The sequence below is a fragment of the Pecten maximus genome, chromosome 8 (assembly GCF_902652985.1).
Source record: "Pecten maximus chromosome 8, xPecMax1.1, whole genome shotgun sequence".
Classification (NCBI taxonomy): domain Eukaryota; kingdom Metazoa; phylum Mollusca; class Bivalvia; order Pectinida; family Pectinidae; genus Pecten; species Pecten maximus.
Genome location: NC_047022.1, coordinates 18,549,312 through 18,569,394, shown reverse-complemented (window position 1 = coordinate 18,569,394; position 20,083 = coordinate 18,549,312). Strand labels below are relative to the sequence as shown.

The 20,083-nt window shown below is 35.3% G+C and overlaps 1 protein-coding gene across 1 annotated transcript in view; it reads left to right on the top strand.

The window, feature by feature from the left end:
- The window catches only part of LOC117332168 (DNA excision repair protein ERCC-6-like), a 47,136-nt gene that overhangs the window by 7,319 nt on the left and 19,734 nt on the right, over positions 1 to 20,083 (top strand). Inside the window, 6 exon segments of the mRNA XM_033891053.1 lie at positions 705 to 810; positions 2,415 to 2,533; positions 4,721 to 4,934; positions 6,474 to 6,587; positions 9,271 to 9,319; positions 9,532 to 9,721. Of these exon segments, the coding sequence (XP_033746944.1) occupies positions 705 to 810; positions 2,415 to 2,533; positions 4,721 to 4,934; positions 6,474 to 6,587; positions 9,271 to 9,319; positions 9,532 to 9,721 (792 nt within the window).

Genomic DNA, 20,083 nt, shown 5'->3' with positions numbered 1-20,083 from the left:
GGAAGGAAATACAAAAAAATATAGTTACAATGCCATAAGTACATATATGTATGTCTTTGTGTTCCAATCTTTTATATATTTTTTTTTTTTTTTTTTTTTTTACAAATTTAATATTTTGAATCATAGAAAGTTTGTATTGGAGTGTCAGAGATAACTGACTGGACTAGTTACCAGTTAACAATCAATATTGGAACTTATCTACCTAGTTTAACTTTTATCAATTCTGCATTCTATGTACTGTAAACGTGGAAATTTACGCGAGGGAGAAATTTACACCAATTACGCTGAGTCATTTTGATCGCGAAAATTTGCCCCACATATATTATTTGGATACCAATTGGCGTAAGCTCGAACTACAAATGGGTGGATCAATCGTGAAAATTAACCCCACATGTATAGTTTGCATATCAAAATCATGATTAACCCCATGCAAAACTAACCACGTTTACAGTATTCATAAACTTTCAATGCATTTTTAATGGTTCAAAGATACAAAATGTCATCTGATCAATAGATATCCCCCAATCCTTTCTGGTCAAAATGGATCACTTCTCCAAACCGAACCCTCTCCAAACTGACCAAATATTCATGTATCTTGCATGATTGGTTCAGAGAAGTTCCACAGTTTTACAAAATTGCATTTAAATCTGTGTCATCATTAATAGAATTGTTCACATGTACCTGATACCTATATTTTGGTTCAGGATGCCGACCATGACACGCAAGAACGATTTCATTGTGTGGCTATTCCTAACGAGGACTCAACAACAGATATACCAGGATTTCCTGTCGCTGGACTCCGTCAAAGAGGTGAGTCATTTGTAAGAGACTAAGAGCTATAGATACTGCGATGTCAGTAAAGAGATGAGTTACCACACTCATAGCGTTATTCAGAAGAGATTTGATCAGGTACATATGTTGCATCTGTAGATTTAATGATGTCAGAAACCAGGGCCGAGTTGTTCAAAAGTGGTAAGCTTAATCACTTGATTAGTGAAAATCTCATTTCTCCGTTACGTCAAAACCCGAGTGTATGTATTCCTTACAATTGTCAGGTAGAAAGAGACTGACAAGTGTTATAGCTTCATGAAATTTTGTCAAGTTAGTTTTACCAGAAATGATTTTATCAGGATTGTAAAATTGTTGTTAAAATGTGATAAGCCTAATCACCTTTTGAACAACTGGGCCCAGATGGGAAGCAGGGATATATCTGTAAGTTCAAATGTTCAGTTCTTATTCAAAGTATGTATCATTTTTAGCTCACCGGGACAAAGTCCAGGGGAGCTATTGCTATACCTGTGACGTCGTTGGTGTCGTCCATAGACAGCTAGGTTAAAACTTACATAAAATAGTGATTGCCAATACTACTTAGATATTTTACATCTGTGTTCCTTGTCATATGATAATGATGATATGACCATTTCATTTGTACTGAATTTGCCTCCCTGGACCCAGTTACACTAAAGGTCGTAAATCTACACGTAAATGTAAATGTAGACGTAAATAGAGTTACAACTTTCTTTACGATTCTGTAAGGTGTGTCTCACAAAGTGTCGTAACTCTGAATGTAAACGTACATGTAGACATAGACGTAAACGTAACTTAAGACTGGAATGGAGATCAATTATTCCGTAGTTACGAAAACAGATTCTGTGGATTACTTACTTTCGTTTCAGTGTTTTTGTCTTCTGCTACCGGTAATAATAATGGTTGAAAAAAGCAAAATAATAAAAATTAAAAAAAAAACACGGGAACTGAAGTGGACGATTGAATTTCTGGCTGAGTCCTTTTTGTTTGTTCTCCATGGTAAACTTTGTCCTCCATTGACCGCCTACACTAAAAAGGTTGATTAGGAAAACATTACAGAGAAGTGAGTTTTCCCTGTGCTGTCATCAGTAGGGTCGAGTGTTAGTTAATCGTTAAGGGCAACTACAGTAAGTTACTTCAAATAAATGACCTTAACCTTCATTTAATGTCACAGGTGTGAAATACGCTAAAATCTTCACAAACCGAGATGCATAGGGACTTGATATTTGGCCTGTATTTGGCCTTAATATATGGAAAAAAAGTTCTGCAACAAGCCTTTAGATTGTTTTGTTTCACTTACGTTTAATTTTAAGTGTACTCAAGAACAGACTTACATGTAGATTTAAGCATAACTTTTCGCTTTGCGGAGTTATGACTTTTTGTGAAACTCATTGTAGACATAAGATACGTCTGCATGTAGACTTACGACCTTTAGTGAAACTGGGTCCTGCTGACCTTGACGTGACCTTAACCTGCTTTTAAAAAACTCCTTCCAAGTTTCAACCCACTTGGCAAGCCATGTTGTCTGATAAATCCTGTTCAATCATGCACATACAAATGTATATGAAATTATTTAGCTGTTAAAATTATCCACATGTTGTTTAAAGCTGTTGATGACCAAGAAATCTCCCCTGGTGGCGTTGACTGTGCTGAAGAAGATAACGGACCATCCCCGTCTCCTGTCAAAGCGAGCCTGTGCACAGCTTGGACTGGATGGAGAGGATGCGTAAGTATTTCAAACTTTCAAAAAAAGCCAGGTCATTCTTCAATATGATTTTTTAAAGAATAACACATACATATCATGCCTTACAAATATGATAGAATACCCTATGTTCATGAGTGTCAGCTTTTACTTGCAGTTTGATGAAAGATATTAATTCTGCAGTACCAAGATTTTCTTGACAAAGTTTAGATGAAAAGTTTATTTGAATTCCATGGTAACATATCTTATCTGCAAATAAGCTCTGTCAACAAATAAGTCCCTTGTCACAAACAAGCTTTTGTCCTCAAATAAGCCCCCTTCATTTTTGCAGAATTCAGTTTTATCAAGAGTAAGCAAAAAGTGATTAAGAAATAAGCCGTCCCTAAAATTAATAACAAAACTTTAACACTTAAGCATTATTCTCAATTTATTTTTGGTTTATGAAGTCATAGATAAAAAAACGGATGGGCATTCTTCATTGACGCAAAGCGTCTATGAAAAAGAATGCCCATCCGTTTTTTTGTCTATGACTTCATAAACCAAAATATATTGAGAATAATGCTCAAATTTTACTGTAATAACTAAAAACAATACTTATTAGACATAAACCATCATTTATTCAATTTATTTTAACAAATTAATAGATTGATGTGCGGCGCATCAATATTACACCAGCGGTTCATTGAGGCCAATAACTGTGCCGCTGTTAAAATTTCCCGCGAAAACGATCATGCCGAACCGGTTTGATCCAGTTCGCACTAGTCTGAGGACGCAGTCAACAGTCACTCACGGTGCTGTATGCTAACAAATCAGAAACACTGGAATGTTTGTTTATATGTAAGAGCCTTGTGAGGAAAATTAAACACTCAGTTATTGAAAGATGAGTTGGAAAACATCCCCGATGACAGAACATTGCTAATCGAGGAGGCGTATGAGTTGGACGGTATCAGAGGCAAATTGTATTTTCCGCGGCCACAAGTGGGCCTACGCCATTTTGATTATGGCCGCAGTTTTGATTGATTATCGAAGCTAAAGTGTTGCTGATTACACGTTTTTGGTTTGCAGAACATTCTCGACTGTAGCTTCTGATAGAGCTTTCGTATCTCCGATGACTTTATAATCGATATTCTGTTCGATAACCAATCCGAAAATATCCGACGTTGAACGACACATTGATAGTCGCAAGCAGACGACGTCAAAAGTACTTCTACGTGTATTACGTCATTAAAAATGACGTAATTTTTTTCTTAATTTTCCAACCAATGAAAATGAGTGTAACAGATGAAATAAAATTATTAGGGGATGGCACTTATTTGAGGATAAATATGGTACTTAACTTTTACACTAGGGGAGGGGGCTTATTTGAGGATAAATAAGGTATATCATGTATACATGATCCCTCAATCTTTGCATAACCAGGTTGAAAAGGTGTGACTCATGAAAACAAACTATCATAAGCAAACTTTTTTTATATGTACTAGATATTAGTAAATAGGTCAATCTAAAAATGCAGTTTCTACTTCCCGTATTTGTAAGCAATGGTGTATTTATGGATAAACATGGTATGTCTAAAATAGTAAATGAAAAGGTGTTTATTTCATGTGTACAAAATATGTCATTATTTTTACTTGTATATATATATTATATATATACTTGTACATGCACTGACCTTGACATATGAAGAAATTCTTAAATCTGGTGCCATTCAGCCATTTACAGGTAGTTTTGGAACCTTGAATCTTCACATGTTTAAGATTCTAATTATATAGAGAAAGCTTCTCTCCAAATCTGGAACCATAATTGTCTTTCATGATCAATTGTTCCAACCATTTTGACCACAGGCCAGTTACCGTACACATAAACATTTTTAAACAAGCTACTTACTTACCAATATGACAGTGTTTTAATTTTCTAACCAAAAAAAAGATTTATAGATATTTAAAAGAGGGGAAAATATGGCCATTATTACAAAGGGAACTGACAGTCGTCTGTTCAGGGGACATCAAAGACCAGAGAATAATGTCCCCAGTATTCCACTCATGTTGATATAGAAAGCGACTAAAGTCGGTCCCTACAGAATCATGGATTTTTTTTCTGTATCTTCTATTTAGGGAACATCAAAGAGACAAAAATAGATTTGCTGTCCTGATATGAACCTGGCTGTTGGGATTGATAAACCCCTTAAAACAAACAATTTAAATCTTTGTACAGGATGGATAACTCTCTGCTGGAGTCAGAGGAAGGATTGAGCAGTGCAGCAACAGAAATCCATAACATTGATGATAGCACTCTCATCAACGAGTCAGGAAAACTCATCTTTATCATCGAGCTTCTTACACAACTGAAGGCAGAGGGTCACCGCACACTGATCTTCTCACAATCACGCAAGATCTTAGATATAATCGATAAAGTCACCACCAATAGGGTATGGTTTGAGCTGTTAACTGTTAACAACACAAAACTTAGTGAAAGGGGGGGGGGGGGGGGGGGATGTTACAGTGTTCAGTTTGTGAGTCCTTACAAAGGTTAGGAATGAGACATCTCATTGACCCATGTTTAGCCAATATCCACATCATAATGTCCCACCATCAAGCTCTAGACCTGAACAGGTTTTAGTGTTAATTGGACAAAGTTAACGGGTCTAAGGTCACATTTGACCACTTTTGAAAATCAATGCCTTGACACCCTAACATCACACCGTCAAGTTCTAAACCTAAAAAGATTTTGGTTGTCATCTGTCAAGGTTAAATGTCAAAGGTCACATTTTATCACTTTTAAGATTAGAAATAAGATACCTGTGTATGAGAAATCTCATGGATTTCTGGACAAATTAAGTTCATATTCCCACTTTGACATCACACCATCAATTTCTATAGACCTGAATGGATTTTGGAGGTCATCTTTCAAGGTAAAATGTCAAAGATCATAGTTGACCACTTTTGAAATTTAAAATAAAACTCCTGTATACGGGAAATCACATGAACCTCTGGGCAGATTTAGTTTATATTCTCACAAGCAGATGACATCATCCACTCTACATATTTACCAAAGGTTAAAGGTCACACTGCTGACAGCTCTCCTTCCTCATCTGTGTAGAGATTGAGGTACTGTAAACAGCACAGTTCTTCATTTATTAAAGTGTGGATGATTCAAGAATAACTTACACCAAAAAATCTGTCTAAACATTGGACCTTATAAAAACTGATTTAGCAGAGTTGTTTCCCTTGCAATGAGTTTGAAACTGACGAGATAAAGGCTTTACAAGTATGAACATAACTCCAGCTCTACTAGTTTCATTCATCATTATTATTTGTTATAATTCTTTTGGTTATGTTTATATATGTAACAGAGCGCATGATTAATTAAATTTAAATCACTGCCTCCGCTAGGGATCGAACCTAGGATATCTGGATTACTAGTCTTACTTTCAACTGATCGAGCTAAAGAGAAGATCTCTCTAGCCGAGCAGTATATTGTGGCTAGTATTTACTAGGGTTACATATTTATTTTTTTTAATCTGATTTTTGTGAAACTTCATTCTGCTTGACTAATTTTTGCAAGAGTTATGGCCCTTACCCTGTCAGTCTGTCCCCTCAGTTTTCTGCATTTTCTCATCCATGCTTGAAGGTATGTTGGTGAAAGTTGGTATGCAACTCGAGAGTTTCGAGGGTTTGTTGGTCAAGGTCAAGGTAACTTTTACTATTTTAGCAGAGGCCGGTAGGGGACATGTATGGCTTTAGCAATACCCAGCATGCTTGTTTTGATTATTTGATTATTAACAGTATTTGTTGAATGCAGGGTCCCATATTGTTTCACTGTATAGAGACATAGTTTGCTCTTTAGAGTAATAATTATGCCCAAATAGAGATACTGAGTTATCAATATAATTATACAATAAAGATACAATTCAAAAGTGAACAAAATAAATGTACTGTTTGACGTTGAATAATAATTTTGATGGCAGGGCCACAAGGTGATGAGACTAGATGGCACGGTCATCCACATCTGTGAGCGAGACCAGAGGATACACAAGTTCCAGACCGACACCAGCTACACACTCTTCTTACTCACAACACAGGTTGGATAGTAATTCAGAAAACAGTTATTTTCCTGCAGATATATTGGTGTCAGAAATAAGACCCCATTCCCAATGGTGTATGTGTATGTTTATTTCCAAGTAGTCATCAGAATTCGCAAAATATTTTAAATCTGGTATTTTTTAGCCCACCATCATCAGATGGTGGGCTATTCAAATCGCCCTGCGTCCGTGGTCCGTCGTCCTTCGTCCGTCGTCTGTCCGTCCCTCCATCCGTAAACAATTCTTGTTATCGCTATTTCTCAGAAAGTACTGAAGGGATCTTTCTCAAATTTCATATTTAGGTTCCCCTTGGTGCCTAGTTATGCATATTGCATTTTGAGACTAATCTGAAAACAACATGGCCGACAGGCAGCCATCTTGGATTTTGACAATTGAAGTTTGTTATCACTATTTCTCAGAAACTAATGAGGGGATGTTTCTGAAATTTCATATGTAGGTTCCCCTTGGTGCCTAGTTATGCATATTGCATTTTGAGACCAATCGAAAAACAACATGGCCGACAGGCAGCCATCTTGGATTTTGACAATTGAAGTTTGTTATCGCTATTTCTCAGAAACTAATAAGGGGATCTTTCTGAAATTTTATATGTAGGTCCCCCTCAGTGCCTAGTTATGCATATTGTATTTTGAGACTAATCGGAAAACAACATGGCCGACAGGCAGCCATCTTGGATTTTGACAATTGAAGTTTGTTATCGCTATTTCTGAGAAAGCACCAAAGGGATCTTTCTCAAATTTCATATAAAGGTTCCTCTTGGTGCCTAGTTATGCATATTGCATTTTGAGACCAATTGGAAAACAACATGGCCGACAGGCAGCCATCTTGGATTTTGACAATTGAAGTTTGTTATAGCTATTTCTCAGAAACGAATGAAGGGATCTGTCTGAAATTTCATATGTAGGTTCCTCTCAGTGACTAGTTATGCACATTGAATTTTGAGACTAATCGGAAAACAACATGGCCGACAGGCAGCCATCTTGGATTTTGACAATTGAAGTTTGTTATCGCTATTTCTCAGAAACTGATGAAGGGATCTTTCTCAAATTTCATATAAAGGTTCCTCTTGATGCCTAGTTATGCATATTGCATTTTGAGAACCAATTGGAAAACAACATGGCCGACAGGCAGCCATCTTGGATTTTGACAATTGAAGTTTGTTATAGCTATTTCTCAGAAACTTATGAAGGGATCTTTCTGAAATTTCATATGTAGGTTTCCCTCGGTGCCTAGTTATGCATATTGCATTTTGAGACTAATCTGAAAACAACATGGCCGACAGGCAGCCATCTTGGATTTTGACAATTGAAGTTTGTTATAGCTATTTCTCAGAAACTTTTGAAGGGATCTTTCTGAAATTTCATATGTAGGTTTCCCTCGGTGCCTAGTTATGCATATTGCATTTTGAGACTATTCGGAAAACAACATGGCCGACAGGCAGTCATCTTGGATTTTGACAATTGAAGTTTGTTATCGCTATTTCTGAGAAAGTACTGAAGGGATCTTTCTCAAATTTCATATGTAGGTTTCCCTCAGTGCGTAGTTATACATACTGCAATTTGAGACCAATCGAAAAACAACATGGCCGACAGGCAGCCATATTGGATTTTGACAATTGAAGATTGTTATCGCTATTTATCAGAAATTGCTGAAAGGATCTTTCTGAATTTCATTTGTAGGTTGCCCTCTGTGTCTAGTTATGCATATTGGATTTTGAGACTAGTCAGAAAACAACCTGGCTGTCAGGCAGCCATCTTGTATTTTGAAAATTGAAGTTTGTTATCGCTATTGTACAGAAGGTACTGAAGGGATTTTTCTCAAATTTCATCTGTAGGTTCCCCTTGGTCCCTGGTATTGCATTTTGGGACCAATCGGAAAACAACATGGCCGACAGACAGCCATTATCGCTAAATCTTAAATTTATATATAGGTTGCCCTTGTTTGAAAAGTACTAGAGGGCTGTTTCTGAATTTACACAGATTAGTAAGACTTAGAGGAAGGGAAAAGTAGAGAAAAGATCAATCTGACATGGAACCTATAAAGATCATTCAATGGTGGGCGCCAAGATCCCTCTGGGATCTTTTGTTAAGCATAGACACCAAATCAAGCATCCTATATGTTACCCTTTCCTCCCTGCTGCCCAAAAAAATTTGTATATCCTAAAAATGACAAAAAAAATGCTTTTCATGCAAGGATGCAAATCCAGCAACCTTTATGTGACCCTCATTCTTGCTGCACAAAAAATTCTGAATTTCCTAAAATGACCAGAAAAAATGCTGATGTGGCAATCATTCATTTAACACTCTTTGTAGTAGAAGTTAATAATAATAAAAAAATGTGTTTAAGTTAATATTTGATAATTTCTTGCTTTCTTAATGCATTTATACATGTGTCAGTAAAATAAAATGTTCATGCCTACATTTCTATATTGAAAGATGTTTATCCAGACTTTTTTAACAATGGTTTCTGCAGAGGATATTTGGGATGAGAAAACGTTTTCTTCTTTTTTAGAAATTGTTTATATACCCTGATGTCAGAATGAATTTATATCAACGTGTATTACTTTTGTACCAGCATTTGAAGAAAAATATTAGTTTTCTCATACTCCACTGTTACAAAAATCACATAAATATTGATAATAATTTATGCTGTCTTTATGTTTCAGGTGGGAGGTGTAGGGCTAACACTGACGGCAGCAGACCGTGTGATCATCTGTAAGTCAACGAAGACAAATATCTACCTTTAGATTGTACTTACTATGAAAAGTTCTCACATTTCAAATTAGTGCTTTTAATATCTAATATATAGGTCCTTCGTAAGAAAATAAATGCAGAATTACACAATTATCAATATTTCGAACTGCTGCAGCATGATTTAGTGATGCTATGTCAACAGGTCCTTTCAATGTGTTTTCTTGTTTTATTAGTTGATCCGAGTTGGAATCCAGCAACTGATGCCCAGGCGGTGGATAGGGTGTTCCGTATTGGTCAGGACAAAAACGTTGTCATCTACCGCCTCATAACGTGTGGTACAGTGGAGGAGAAAATTTACAGGCGACAGGTGTTTAAGGATTCCATCACACGACAGACTACGGGCAACACCAAAAACCCATACAGGTTAGTACAGGGTAACACCAAAAACCCATACAGGTTAGTACAGGGTAACACCAAAAACCCATACAGGTTAGTACAGGGTAACACCAAAAACCCATACAGGTTAGTACAGGGTAACACCAAAAACCCATACAGGTTAGTACAGGGTAACACCAAAAACCCATACAGGTTAGTACAGGGTAACACCAAAAACCCATACAGGTAAGTACAGGGTATACCAAAAACCCATACAGGTTAGTACAGGGTAACACTAAAAACCCATACAGGTTAGTACAGGGTAACACTAAAAACCCATACAGGTTAGTACAGGGTAACACCAAAAACCAATACAGGTTAGTACAGGGTAACACCAAAAACCCATACAGGTAAGTACAGGGAATAACAAAAACCCATACAGGTTAGTACAGGGTAACACCAAAAACCCATACAGGTTAGTACAGGGTAACACCAAAAACCCATACAGGTAAGTACAGGGTATACCAAAAACCCATACAGGTTAGTACAGGGTAACACCAAAAACCCATACAGGTAAGTACAGGGTATACCAAAAACCCATACAGGTTAGTACAGGGAAACAAATACTTCGCAGAAGGAGACAAGATTGTCTAGTGTGTTGTAAGCGTTTTTTGGGGAAAAATATTTCCGGTCCCATCCTGAACTCATTGGTAGTTATCATTGAAATAAGCAACATTTTGATTCCGGCATAGTTCCGAAAGAATTTGTTCCAGCGAAACTTGGACACACCAGAACAATTACAGGTATCTAGAGACACACATTAAAAACAATTACAGGTAACTAGAGACACACCAGAACAATTACAGGTAACTAAGAGACAAACCAAAACAATTACAGGTAACTAGAGACACGCTAAAACAATAACAGGTAACTAGAGACACACTAAAACAATTACAGATAACTACAGACACACTAAAACAATTACATGTAACTAGAGACACACATAAAAAAAACAATTACAGGTAACTAGAGACACACCAGAACAATTACAGGTAACTAGAGACAAACCAAAACAATTACAGGTAACTAGAGACACACATTAAAAACAATTACAGGTAACTAGAGACACACCAGAACAATTACAGGTAACTAGAGACACACATTAAAAACAATTACAGGTAACTAGAGACACACCAAAACAATAACAGGTAACTAGAGACACACCAGGACAATTACAGGTAACTAGAGACAAACCAAAAGCAATTACAGGTAACTAGAGACACACATTAAAAACAATTACAGGTAACTAGAGACACATTAAAAACAATTACAGGTAACTAGAGACACACTGAAACAATTACAGGTAACTAGAGACACACTAAAAACAATTACAGGTAACTAGAGACACACTAAAAACAATTACATGTAACTAGAGACACACCAGAACAATTACAGGTAACTAGAGACACACTTAAAACAATAACAGGTAACTAGAGACACACTAAATCAATTACAGGTAACTAGAGACACACTAAAAACAATTACAGGTAGCTAGAGACACACCAGGACAATTACAGGTAACTAGAGACACGCCAAAACAATTACAGGTAACTAGATACATGCCAAAACAATTACAGGTAACTAGAGACAAACCAAAACAATTACAGGTAACTAGAGACACACCAGGACACTTACAGGTATCACTGTATCTACATGTAGCTATGTATATATAATTACAAGGTAACTCGGTTGCTTGGTACCCATTATGTCCCCACTCGGTTGCTTGGTACCCATTATGTCCCCACTCGGTTGCTTGGTACCCATTATGTCCCCACTCGGTTGCTTGGTACCCATTATGTCCCCACTCGGTTGCTTGGTACCCATTGTGTCCCCAGCATATGTAAGTGCTAGTATTGATAGTGTCACCAGCACATTACACATCCTAGGAAGGTAGTGGGTTGACTATTCTCTATAGCTTCTCAGAATCATCTCCAGCTTAGAGTTCACCACTCAGGCTCGAATAAATCAAGTACTGAAAAAGCTGTATATTCTGCAATTCAGTTCAAAATTGACTGAGCTATCACAGGATTCAAAGCAAATTTTTTTCTTAAATTATTTCTATATCCGATTTTACAAAGGATATTCAGATTATATTGTACTGTATTAAAGAAATATTGAGATATAATTATAATAATATTTTGTAATGTGTAAGAAAGAAAGAATTTCTTCAAACAAGGTAATTTTACGTAGTGTACTTGTCCTAATTAACAGTTGAAGACATTTATCAGAATAGTCAGAAATATTACTAATGTTGATCGGTGAATGTATTTTGGATTTGGAAATGAGCCCTGATCAGCCACACATGGAAGTACATTCCTCAACACGACCCCAGCATCAATAAGTGCTTGTTGCTAGGATACACAAGCCCAAATGTGATACTAGGGCCCAGCAGGGAACTGTTGTGTCTGGTCCTGTAATCTTATCTCATTGCCCTGTCTGGGCTACAGGGTATATATATATGGTAGACTATAGAACCCCTGTGGTTACCAGACACCCCAAGGGCTGGGGTCTTTATCATTGATTAACACAAACTCATAAAATAAGATGTTTCTAGAATGTCTTCCTTGTAATCCTAGACCACTGGTATGTAGTGGTGCATGGGCTTATTATCAGATAGGGGATTATTGGAGGATAAATACAAAGTTGTTTTCACAGAAATTATTTTTGAATTAACTGCTTATTTTTCAAAAAGACAAATGTAACACTCTATTTTTTAGCTGCCATGTTTTCGTGCAAGAGAAAGGTTTCATTTAATCCTCTTATCTTAAAAGTTCTGAAAGAATTTCAATTAAAACATAAAGTCATAAAAATCTAAAGCTATTACAATTGCCAATGAAAATTAATCTGTTGCAATATTAAATTACCATCACCAATAAGATAGCCTGATACAAAGCTATTTCGACCAATGAGATTGCCTATAACAGCTACGCGCCTACTTTTAAAAAAGAAGTACAGTACTGCTTCCTGTGTGTAACTGGCAATGTTCCCCAGCATTTGTAAGTGCTAGTTTGTTTCAGACACTACCACACTGCAAATACCAGGAAACATTTGGCAGTTTTAGTGGATATATAACTGCATCATACAGGTGTTTTGTCTGTCTAAAACTCAAGAGATAAATTAGCAGCTAAAATGCTGAAATCAAAAAGCCAAGAAAATGAACAGGGCCAACAAGAAATGTTTAAATCAAAAAGGGTCGCCAAGAAAAATCAAAATGGCCGACAACAAATGTTTAAATCTAAAAGGGTCGCCAAGAAAAATCAAAATGGCCAACAAGAAATGTTACAATCAAAAAAGGATCGCCAAGAATAAATCAAAAGGGCCAACAAGAAATGTTTAAATCAAAAAAGGGTCGCCAAGAAAAATCAAAATGGCTGACAACAAATGTTTAAATTTAAAAGGGTCGCCAAGAAAAATCAAAATGGCCAACAAGAAATGTTTAAGTATAGAAGGGCAGGATTATTTAAGCTATGATTTAATAAGTTTAATGATTTTTTTTCAATTTTAGATGAATTTGTTATGATCGTGTGTACTGATATACCCTCAACTGGTGCTGCTGTTCATAAAAAAATTAAAATGTAGCATGGGAAACCTCAGATCCTTAATGTCTGCCAGCAGAGCTTACCAACTATTAATAATAATCTTAAACAATTTTAAAAATCAAACTACTGTCATGGAAACAAGTAAATCTTTATCAATATTTTGTTTGAATGTATCAAGCAGTAAAGATTTTAGTGTAAATGAATCCTAAGAAAATGCAAAAAGTTATTTTTCAGTTAGATGACAGGCACAAACTTAATCATTGATAAAGAAAAAAGGGAAATAGTAAAATGTTCAGTTGTTTCCTTTTAATTAAGGAACATTACATACGTAGTTATCATACTCAGTCCAGCAAGTTGTATGAGATTGGTCAGATTTTACTTTGATGTTGGCCCCCAGCATTTGTAAGTGCTTGTTTTGTGTAATTACATGCACTTTACAAATCCCAGGGGTCAACACCTGCCTCGTGACCTTTTTGACCTTAAACTGAATTTAGTATTGAATATTGTGGATGATAAATAAGTAAAGTAAAAAGGTATCAGCAGAAGATAAAATATTCCATAGGTCTGAAGTAATTATAAGAGCAGTTATGGAAAATAACTGATGTTTCTTATTTTTAAAAGAACATTTAAATTCTCTCAGAAATGAAGTAATTGTATGACTGCTGATTTGCCCTATAAAATCACCTGGCATCTTATTGGTGCAGATTATCTTATTTTCAGCACACAACGAGATCCCAGGGAGCTTATGAGACTGGTGTACAGCGTATTAAATACACAAATTGATGAAATATGAAAGATTTGTAAAAATTCAACATTTTGAATTATCTTTGGAATCTCTAAAACAAAGTAATTAAGAACTGAATCATCTAGATGTTCAAAAAGCAGATATAAAAAAAATGAAAAATGTAAAAGTTGTTAAATTGATTCTTGGTAAAAATAACTGGAAATTTAAGAATAGTTGTAAATGTTGTTGTTGTGTTACCATGACAGCCCTCCGGCATCACATTGGTGCAGTTTTAAAATGTTTAACCTTCACCAAATGAGATACAGAGGCTTCCACAATATCATGTCTTTTCAATTTTCAGTTCAAAATAAACCGTAAATGTTATTCAAGAAATTTTGCATTTAAATGAGATCAGAAATTCAATTATTTTGAAAGCAACCAAAAGTGAAAAATATACATATATAAAAAGCGATAAAATTACAATAATTTGCTTACCTTGTCATGAACTACATATACCTGTTGTGTTCTCAGACTTGAGCCAAAGATGTGAATACCAGAATTGTTGATACAGTATTTATACACAAGATTATTTGTGAAAATCAACTTATTCTGACAAATCCTGTTTTGTGACATTCCATAGTAATAGTATTATAAGCTCTTGAGAATTTTACCTCAAAGGGATGTTTTGTAAATCCCTGTATTGTCCTATAAATTTACTACTTAATTGACACAACAAAAATATCCAGGAATTTTTCTCGGATAAGATATTCTTCCTGAAAAGTGTTTTTGTAAATCCCTGCTATTGTCCTTTAAATTGACTATGTAATTGACACAACAACAAAGAGCTGTCTAAGATAGGATTAATAGATACAGCCCACCTGTAAATCTTATCTCTGTTGTTTTGGTAATAAAAGAGTCAGACCAGGTGTGCCATACCTATACATAATTAACAAAGACATGAACAGGTAGGCAGGTTCACCAGTAATTCAGTTATCGCCCTGTAACCTTAGTCTTTTGTACTCAAACTTGTTTTTTTTTACTTGAAGCAGTTGTCTCCCCTGGAGACTTACATGTCTAGTAATTTGTTTCATCTGAAAAAGGTGTGATTTGGGACAGTTGTTTACATACCTGTTTGTAACCATGACTACCAATTACTTATGTACCTACAGATAGATTACACAATCTCCTTTGTCCTCTCTGCCCTGACATGGGGCCCCAGAAGGGAGATAATCACAAATTTAAGATAACAATATAGATTGAACCTGAATGTATTTTGCTATGAATTTGATATCAGTTAAAAGCTTGATTGGAAAACTTATTTTCATCATAGCTTTTAAAAAATTGTAATGATATTGCCTTGAAAGGTAAATTTAAGTAGCCAGTTAGAGCTGTGTAGTATTTGAAATCTGATTTCCAATAGATGGCTGTTGTAGAACAAATGTCAGCCTGGCATCAAGTTGGTGCAGAACTTATTTATATCAGTCATCAACTTGATCCCAGCGAACCTCTGATCTTGCATAGGAAAACCATAAGAGATTTCAACGATATTTTGTCTTCGGTCGATACGAAAAATAGATTAACAAGAATAAAAAAGGGAATCATTGTTGTTTCTTAAGTAAGATTTTGGAAAGAAGATTTATTTTTTCAGGCTAAAGAGAGAAGGAATCGTATAGATCTGCTGTTTATTAATTTTCAAAATTTTTATATTTCCAAATTTAGTTCTGTTCTTTTATTTAATTTCTCACAAAGAAGTCATCCTAAAATTACCTAGTTCTTATTTGATATTTTGTATGCCAAGACATAAAATCTAGCAACCTAATATTATCAATTAATTATAAATTTTCCCTGATTTTATAATTTTACTGTAAAAAAATGTCACTAGATGGAAATTCCAGGAAAGGTACTGACACCTAATGACAGGAAATATGGATAAACAGGACATTAAACAGGAAATAAAGGAATGATTGAAACCTAATTTTTTGTTATTTCTATTATGTCCCAGGTGCCATTGCCCCTTGAGCTCCCAATCACAAGGGGCCAGGGATGTTACATAATACAGGTAAATAGCAGACATACAGGTGTTTTCTTAGGGACTGAAAGGGGCCTAGTCGTAACAAAGACATCAGAGCCATGTCAAACTGAGAGGTGCCCTAGGGCTTTCACATGTTCTTACATGAATTGGTCAAGTTTTCCTTACATTGGTCAATAGAAGCCCCTAGTTATACATAACCACTAACATCAAAACTAACATGTTGATCAACTGATAGTAGCTCAATGGAATTCCAGAAATGTTTGTGCAGTTTACAAGAAGAATATCTTTAATAAACCAAATAAAAGAATAATTATGTATACCTAGATTATCTATAAACTACATGTTTAATTAATATAGAATTAGGTAGATATCAAAAAGCAAAACAAAAAACTTTCAATATCTAATATTGAAGAATAGTTTGCAAAATTATTTTAATGTAAAATGATCCTATTCTCATCAGGAGTCAATGTATACACTTTTATTGAGTTATTTTAAGATAAATTCTTGAGAAGAATTTTAACATTTCAGTAAGATATTTTTTAACAATTTTGGTATATACCTTATTACTGATTATTTTCCATGAGAAATATTTTATTTACAATTTAACATGTAACAGACATGATTTCTACACATTGCGGGTGTGCCTAATGAGTGTCCTGTGAGGAATGAGTGTCCTGTGAGAGTTTTTTCACGCCCCGCAATTCGTTAAGTGATATTTTTAAATATTTTTTTCTGTATCATACAGATGAACATCGAACCCATTAACATGCAAAATTTGACTTGGATTGGACGTGTGCATATTATGCATTTTTAACGACATAGTTACGGTGCAGTGCACATGCGAGTGTCCTGTGAGGTTTTCGCACGCCCCGCAATTCATTAAACGATATTTTAAAATTATTTTTTCTGTATCATACAGATGAATATTAAACCTAATAACAGGCAAAATTTGACTTTGATTGGACGGGTGCATAACATGCAAATGTAACGGCGAAGACGAAGTAACGGTGCCATAAAACTGCGAGTGTCCTGCGAGGAATGTGACCTGTGAGGAATGAGTGTCCTGTGAGTGTTTTTGCACGCCCCGCAATTCATTAAATGATATTTTAGAATTTTTTTTTCTGTATCATACAGATGAATATCTAACCTATTAACATGTAAAATTTGACTGTGATATAACGAGTGCATACTATACAAATGTACCGGCGAACACGAAGTTACGGTGCCATAAACATACGAGTGTCCTGTGAGGAATGAGTGTACTGTGATTGTTTTTGCACGCCCCGCAACTCATTAAATGATATTTTAGAATTATTTTTTCTGTATCATACAAATGCACATGGAGCCTATTACCATGCAAAAGTTGACCTTGATTGCACGAGTGCATATTATATAAATGCACCGTCAAAGTTACATTGCAGGGTGTCCCGCGAGGTGTTCGCACGCCCCGTGATTTTGTTTACCTTTCGAATACAGTGTGTACTAGGCTAACTAGTGAGTGTCCTGTGGCGCCGTGCCAACCTCGGGTACCTTGCCGCAGGCATGGTCACTGGTGATTGAACTGCTCAAACTTCAAAACTATGTCCGTTATATAAGAAATACAAATACACCTATTTTCTCCCAAAGTCCGTTTATAAGAATTATACAATAAATAACTTTATTACGCCTGAAATATACGTATTTTATCCCCAAGTCCGTATATAATAATTATTCAAAAAATTTACTTTATCATGCTCGAAATATACGTATTTTCTCCCAAAGTCCGTTTATAGGAATTCTACAAGAAATAACTTTATTACGCCTGAAATATACGTATTTTATCCCCAAGTCCGTATATAATAATTATACATGTATATTTATATAAAGTGAGTTAGTTGGCATCACTAATCAATTCATATACCCTGTACTGTTAATTACCTTTTGAAAAAGGAACGATGTAAACAAATAATTATGGTTAATAAAATATAATGAAAAGTAAAATCCTTCAATATTTAACTAACGCTCACTATCAACATGTACACCAAGAAAATGCACAGTCTTAACTTTTAATGTAATTTCTAATTACACGTATTTATTAAAAGTGCAAATACACTGTCTACATAGTTAACGCACTTTAAAGTTTAAATACATTTAAACATATAACGGCAGTACTGCTTTTCGTACATTACCAATAACAGTTGTTTTTAACGTTTAAAATTTAAGGCCTTTATTTCGTAGAGCAGCGCAAAAATCTTAACCTATTTACCCTTTACTCAGTGATGACTTCAAAATAGTTATACTATTAGTTAATATTCATATCTATTACACGCCTATCAATTCAACAAAACGTGCAAAAAACTGACATGACACTCACCTTAAACTTACTGTAAATTCGTCGTAGCATTTATTTTATCCAAATATATTTTATTGACAAAAAGTACAGGGGCATTTGGCACAAGTTTTTGCAACTTATCAACGCCCTTTCCCAAAACAAATACAAAATTACAATATTTGACAAAATAAAGACTAAAGGTCACCAATTCAATATTTTTGTAATATCTTTGTAACATTGCTCTCCGATTTGTCAAAAGGCAGGAAGTACAGAACAAACAAATATCATACATTTTAAAATCTATTACTTGTTTTTCGTAGCATTTGCTAAAATGTACTTGTTGATAGTAATAGACATCGCGTATATGTACGAATTGTGGGGTGTGAAAAAACCGCACTGGACACTGCACCGAAAATGAATAAATTTTCGATGTTCATCTGTATGGTACAGAAGGAGTTAACAAAAAGTACTACTTATCGAATTGTGGGGCGTACAAAAACTCTCACAGGACACTCATTCCTCACAGGACACTCACATATATGTATTGCACCGTAACTTCGCCAGTATATTTGCATATTATGCACTCGTCCAATCAGAGTCAAATTTTGCATGCTAATAGTTTATATGTTCATCTGTATGGTACAGACAAAATAATTTTAAAATATCTTTTAATGAATCGCGGGGCGTGAAAAAACTCACAGGACACTCATTCCTCACGGGACACTCATTCCTCACGGGACACTCATTCCTCACAGGACACTCATTCTTCTCAGGACGCTCACATGTGTAATGCATCGTAACTTTGGCGGTACATTAGCATAATATTCACACGTCCCATCTAAGTTAAATTTGGCATATCAATCGGTTAGATGTTCATCTCTATGATACAGAAAAAAATATTTTAAAATATCACTTAACGAATTGCGGGGCGTGAAAAAACTTTCACAGGACACTCATTCCTCACGGGACACTCATTCCTCTCAGGACGCTCACATCGTAACTTTGGCGATACATTAGCATAATATGCACACGTCCCATCTAAGTTAAATTTGGCATATTAATCGGTTAGATGTTTTTCTGTATGATACAGATTTTTTTTTTTTTTAAATATCACTTAACGAATATTGCGGGGCAGATCAATCGATTAGATGTCCATCTTTATTATACAGCAAACATAATTTTAAAACATCAAATAATGAATTGCGGGGCGTGAACAAAAACGCTCAAATTTTATTAACATGACAATATATCACCTGTCGACCTGTTTGTGATTGTACATTACAAGTTTTCAGACTGAGATTAACAAATTCTATGTATTAATAACAGTTTACCATTATATTTGGTTATATATTATGTATAAGTTATATTGTTCAATTCTATATTAATACGTCTAACTCAAGTAGCTTAAACAATGCATTAAGTTATCATATGTGCGTAAATTACATGTAAAAGGAGCAGCACAAACCGGCCCGCACATTTAAGAAAAAAAGGTTTCAGCAGTTTAATTAACAGTGATCCATGCCTGCGGCAAGGATATATAACTAACACGTCAAGGTACCCGAGGTTGGCACGGCGCCACAGGACACAGGTGGTACATGTGTATAACCATCGGTAAATGGGGCGTGCGAACAAATCGATCAGCACCGTAACTTTGTCGTAAAAAATGCATCATATGCACACGTCCAATCGAAGTCAAATTTGGCATGGTTATGGGTTAGATGTTCATCTGTATGAAACAGAAAAA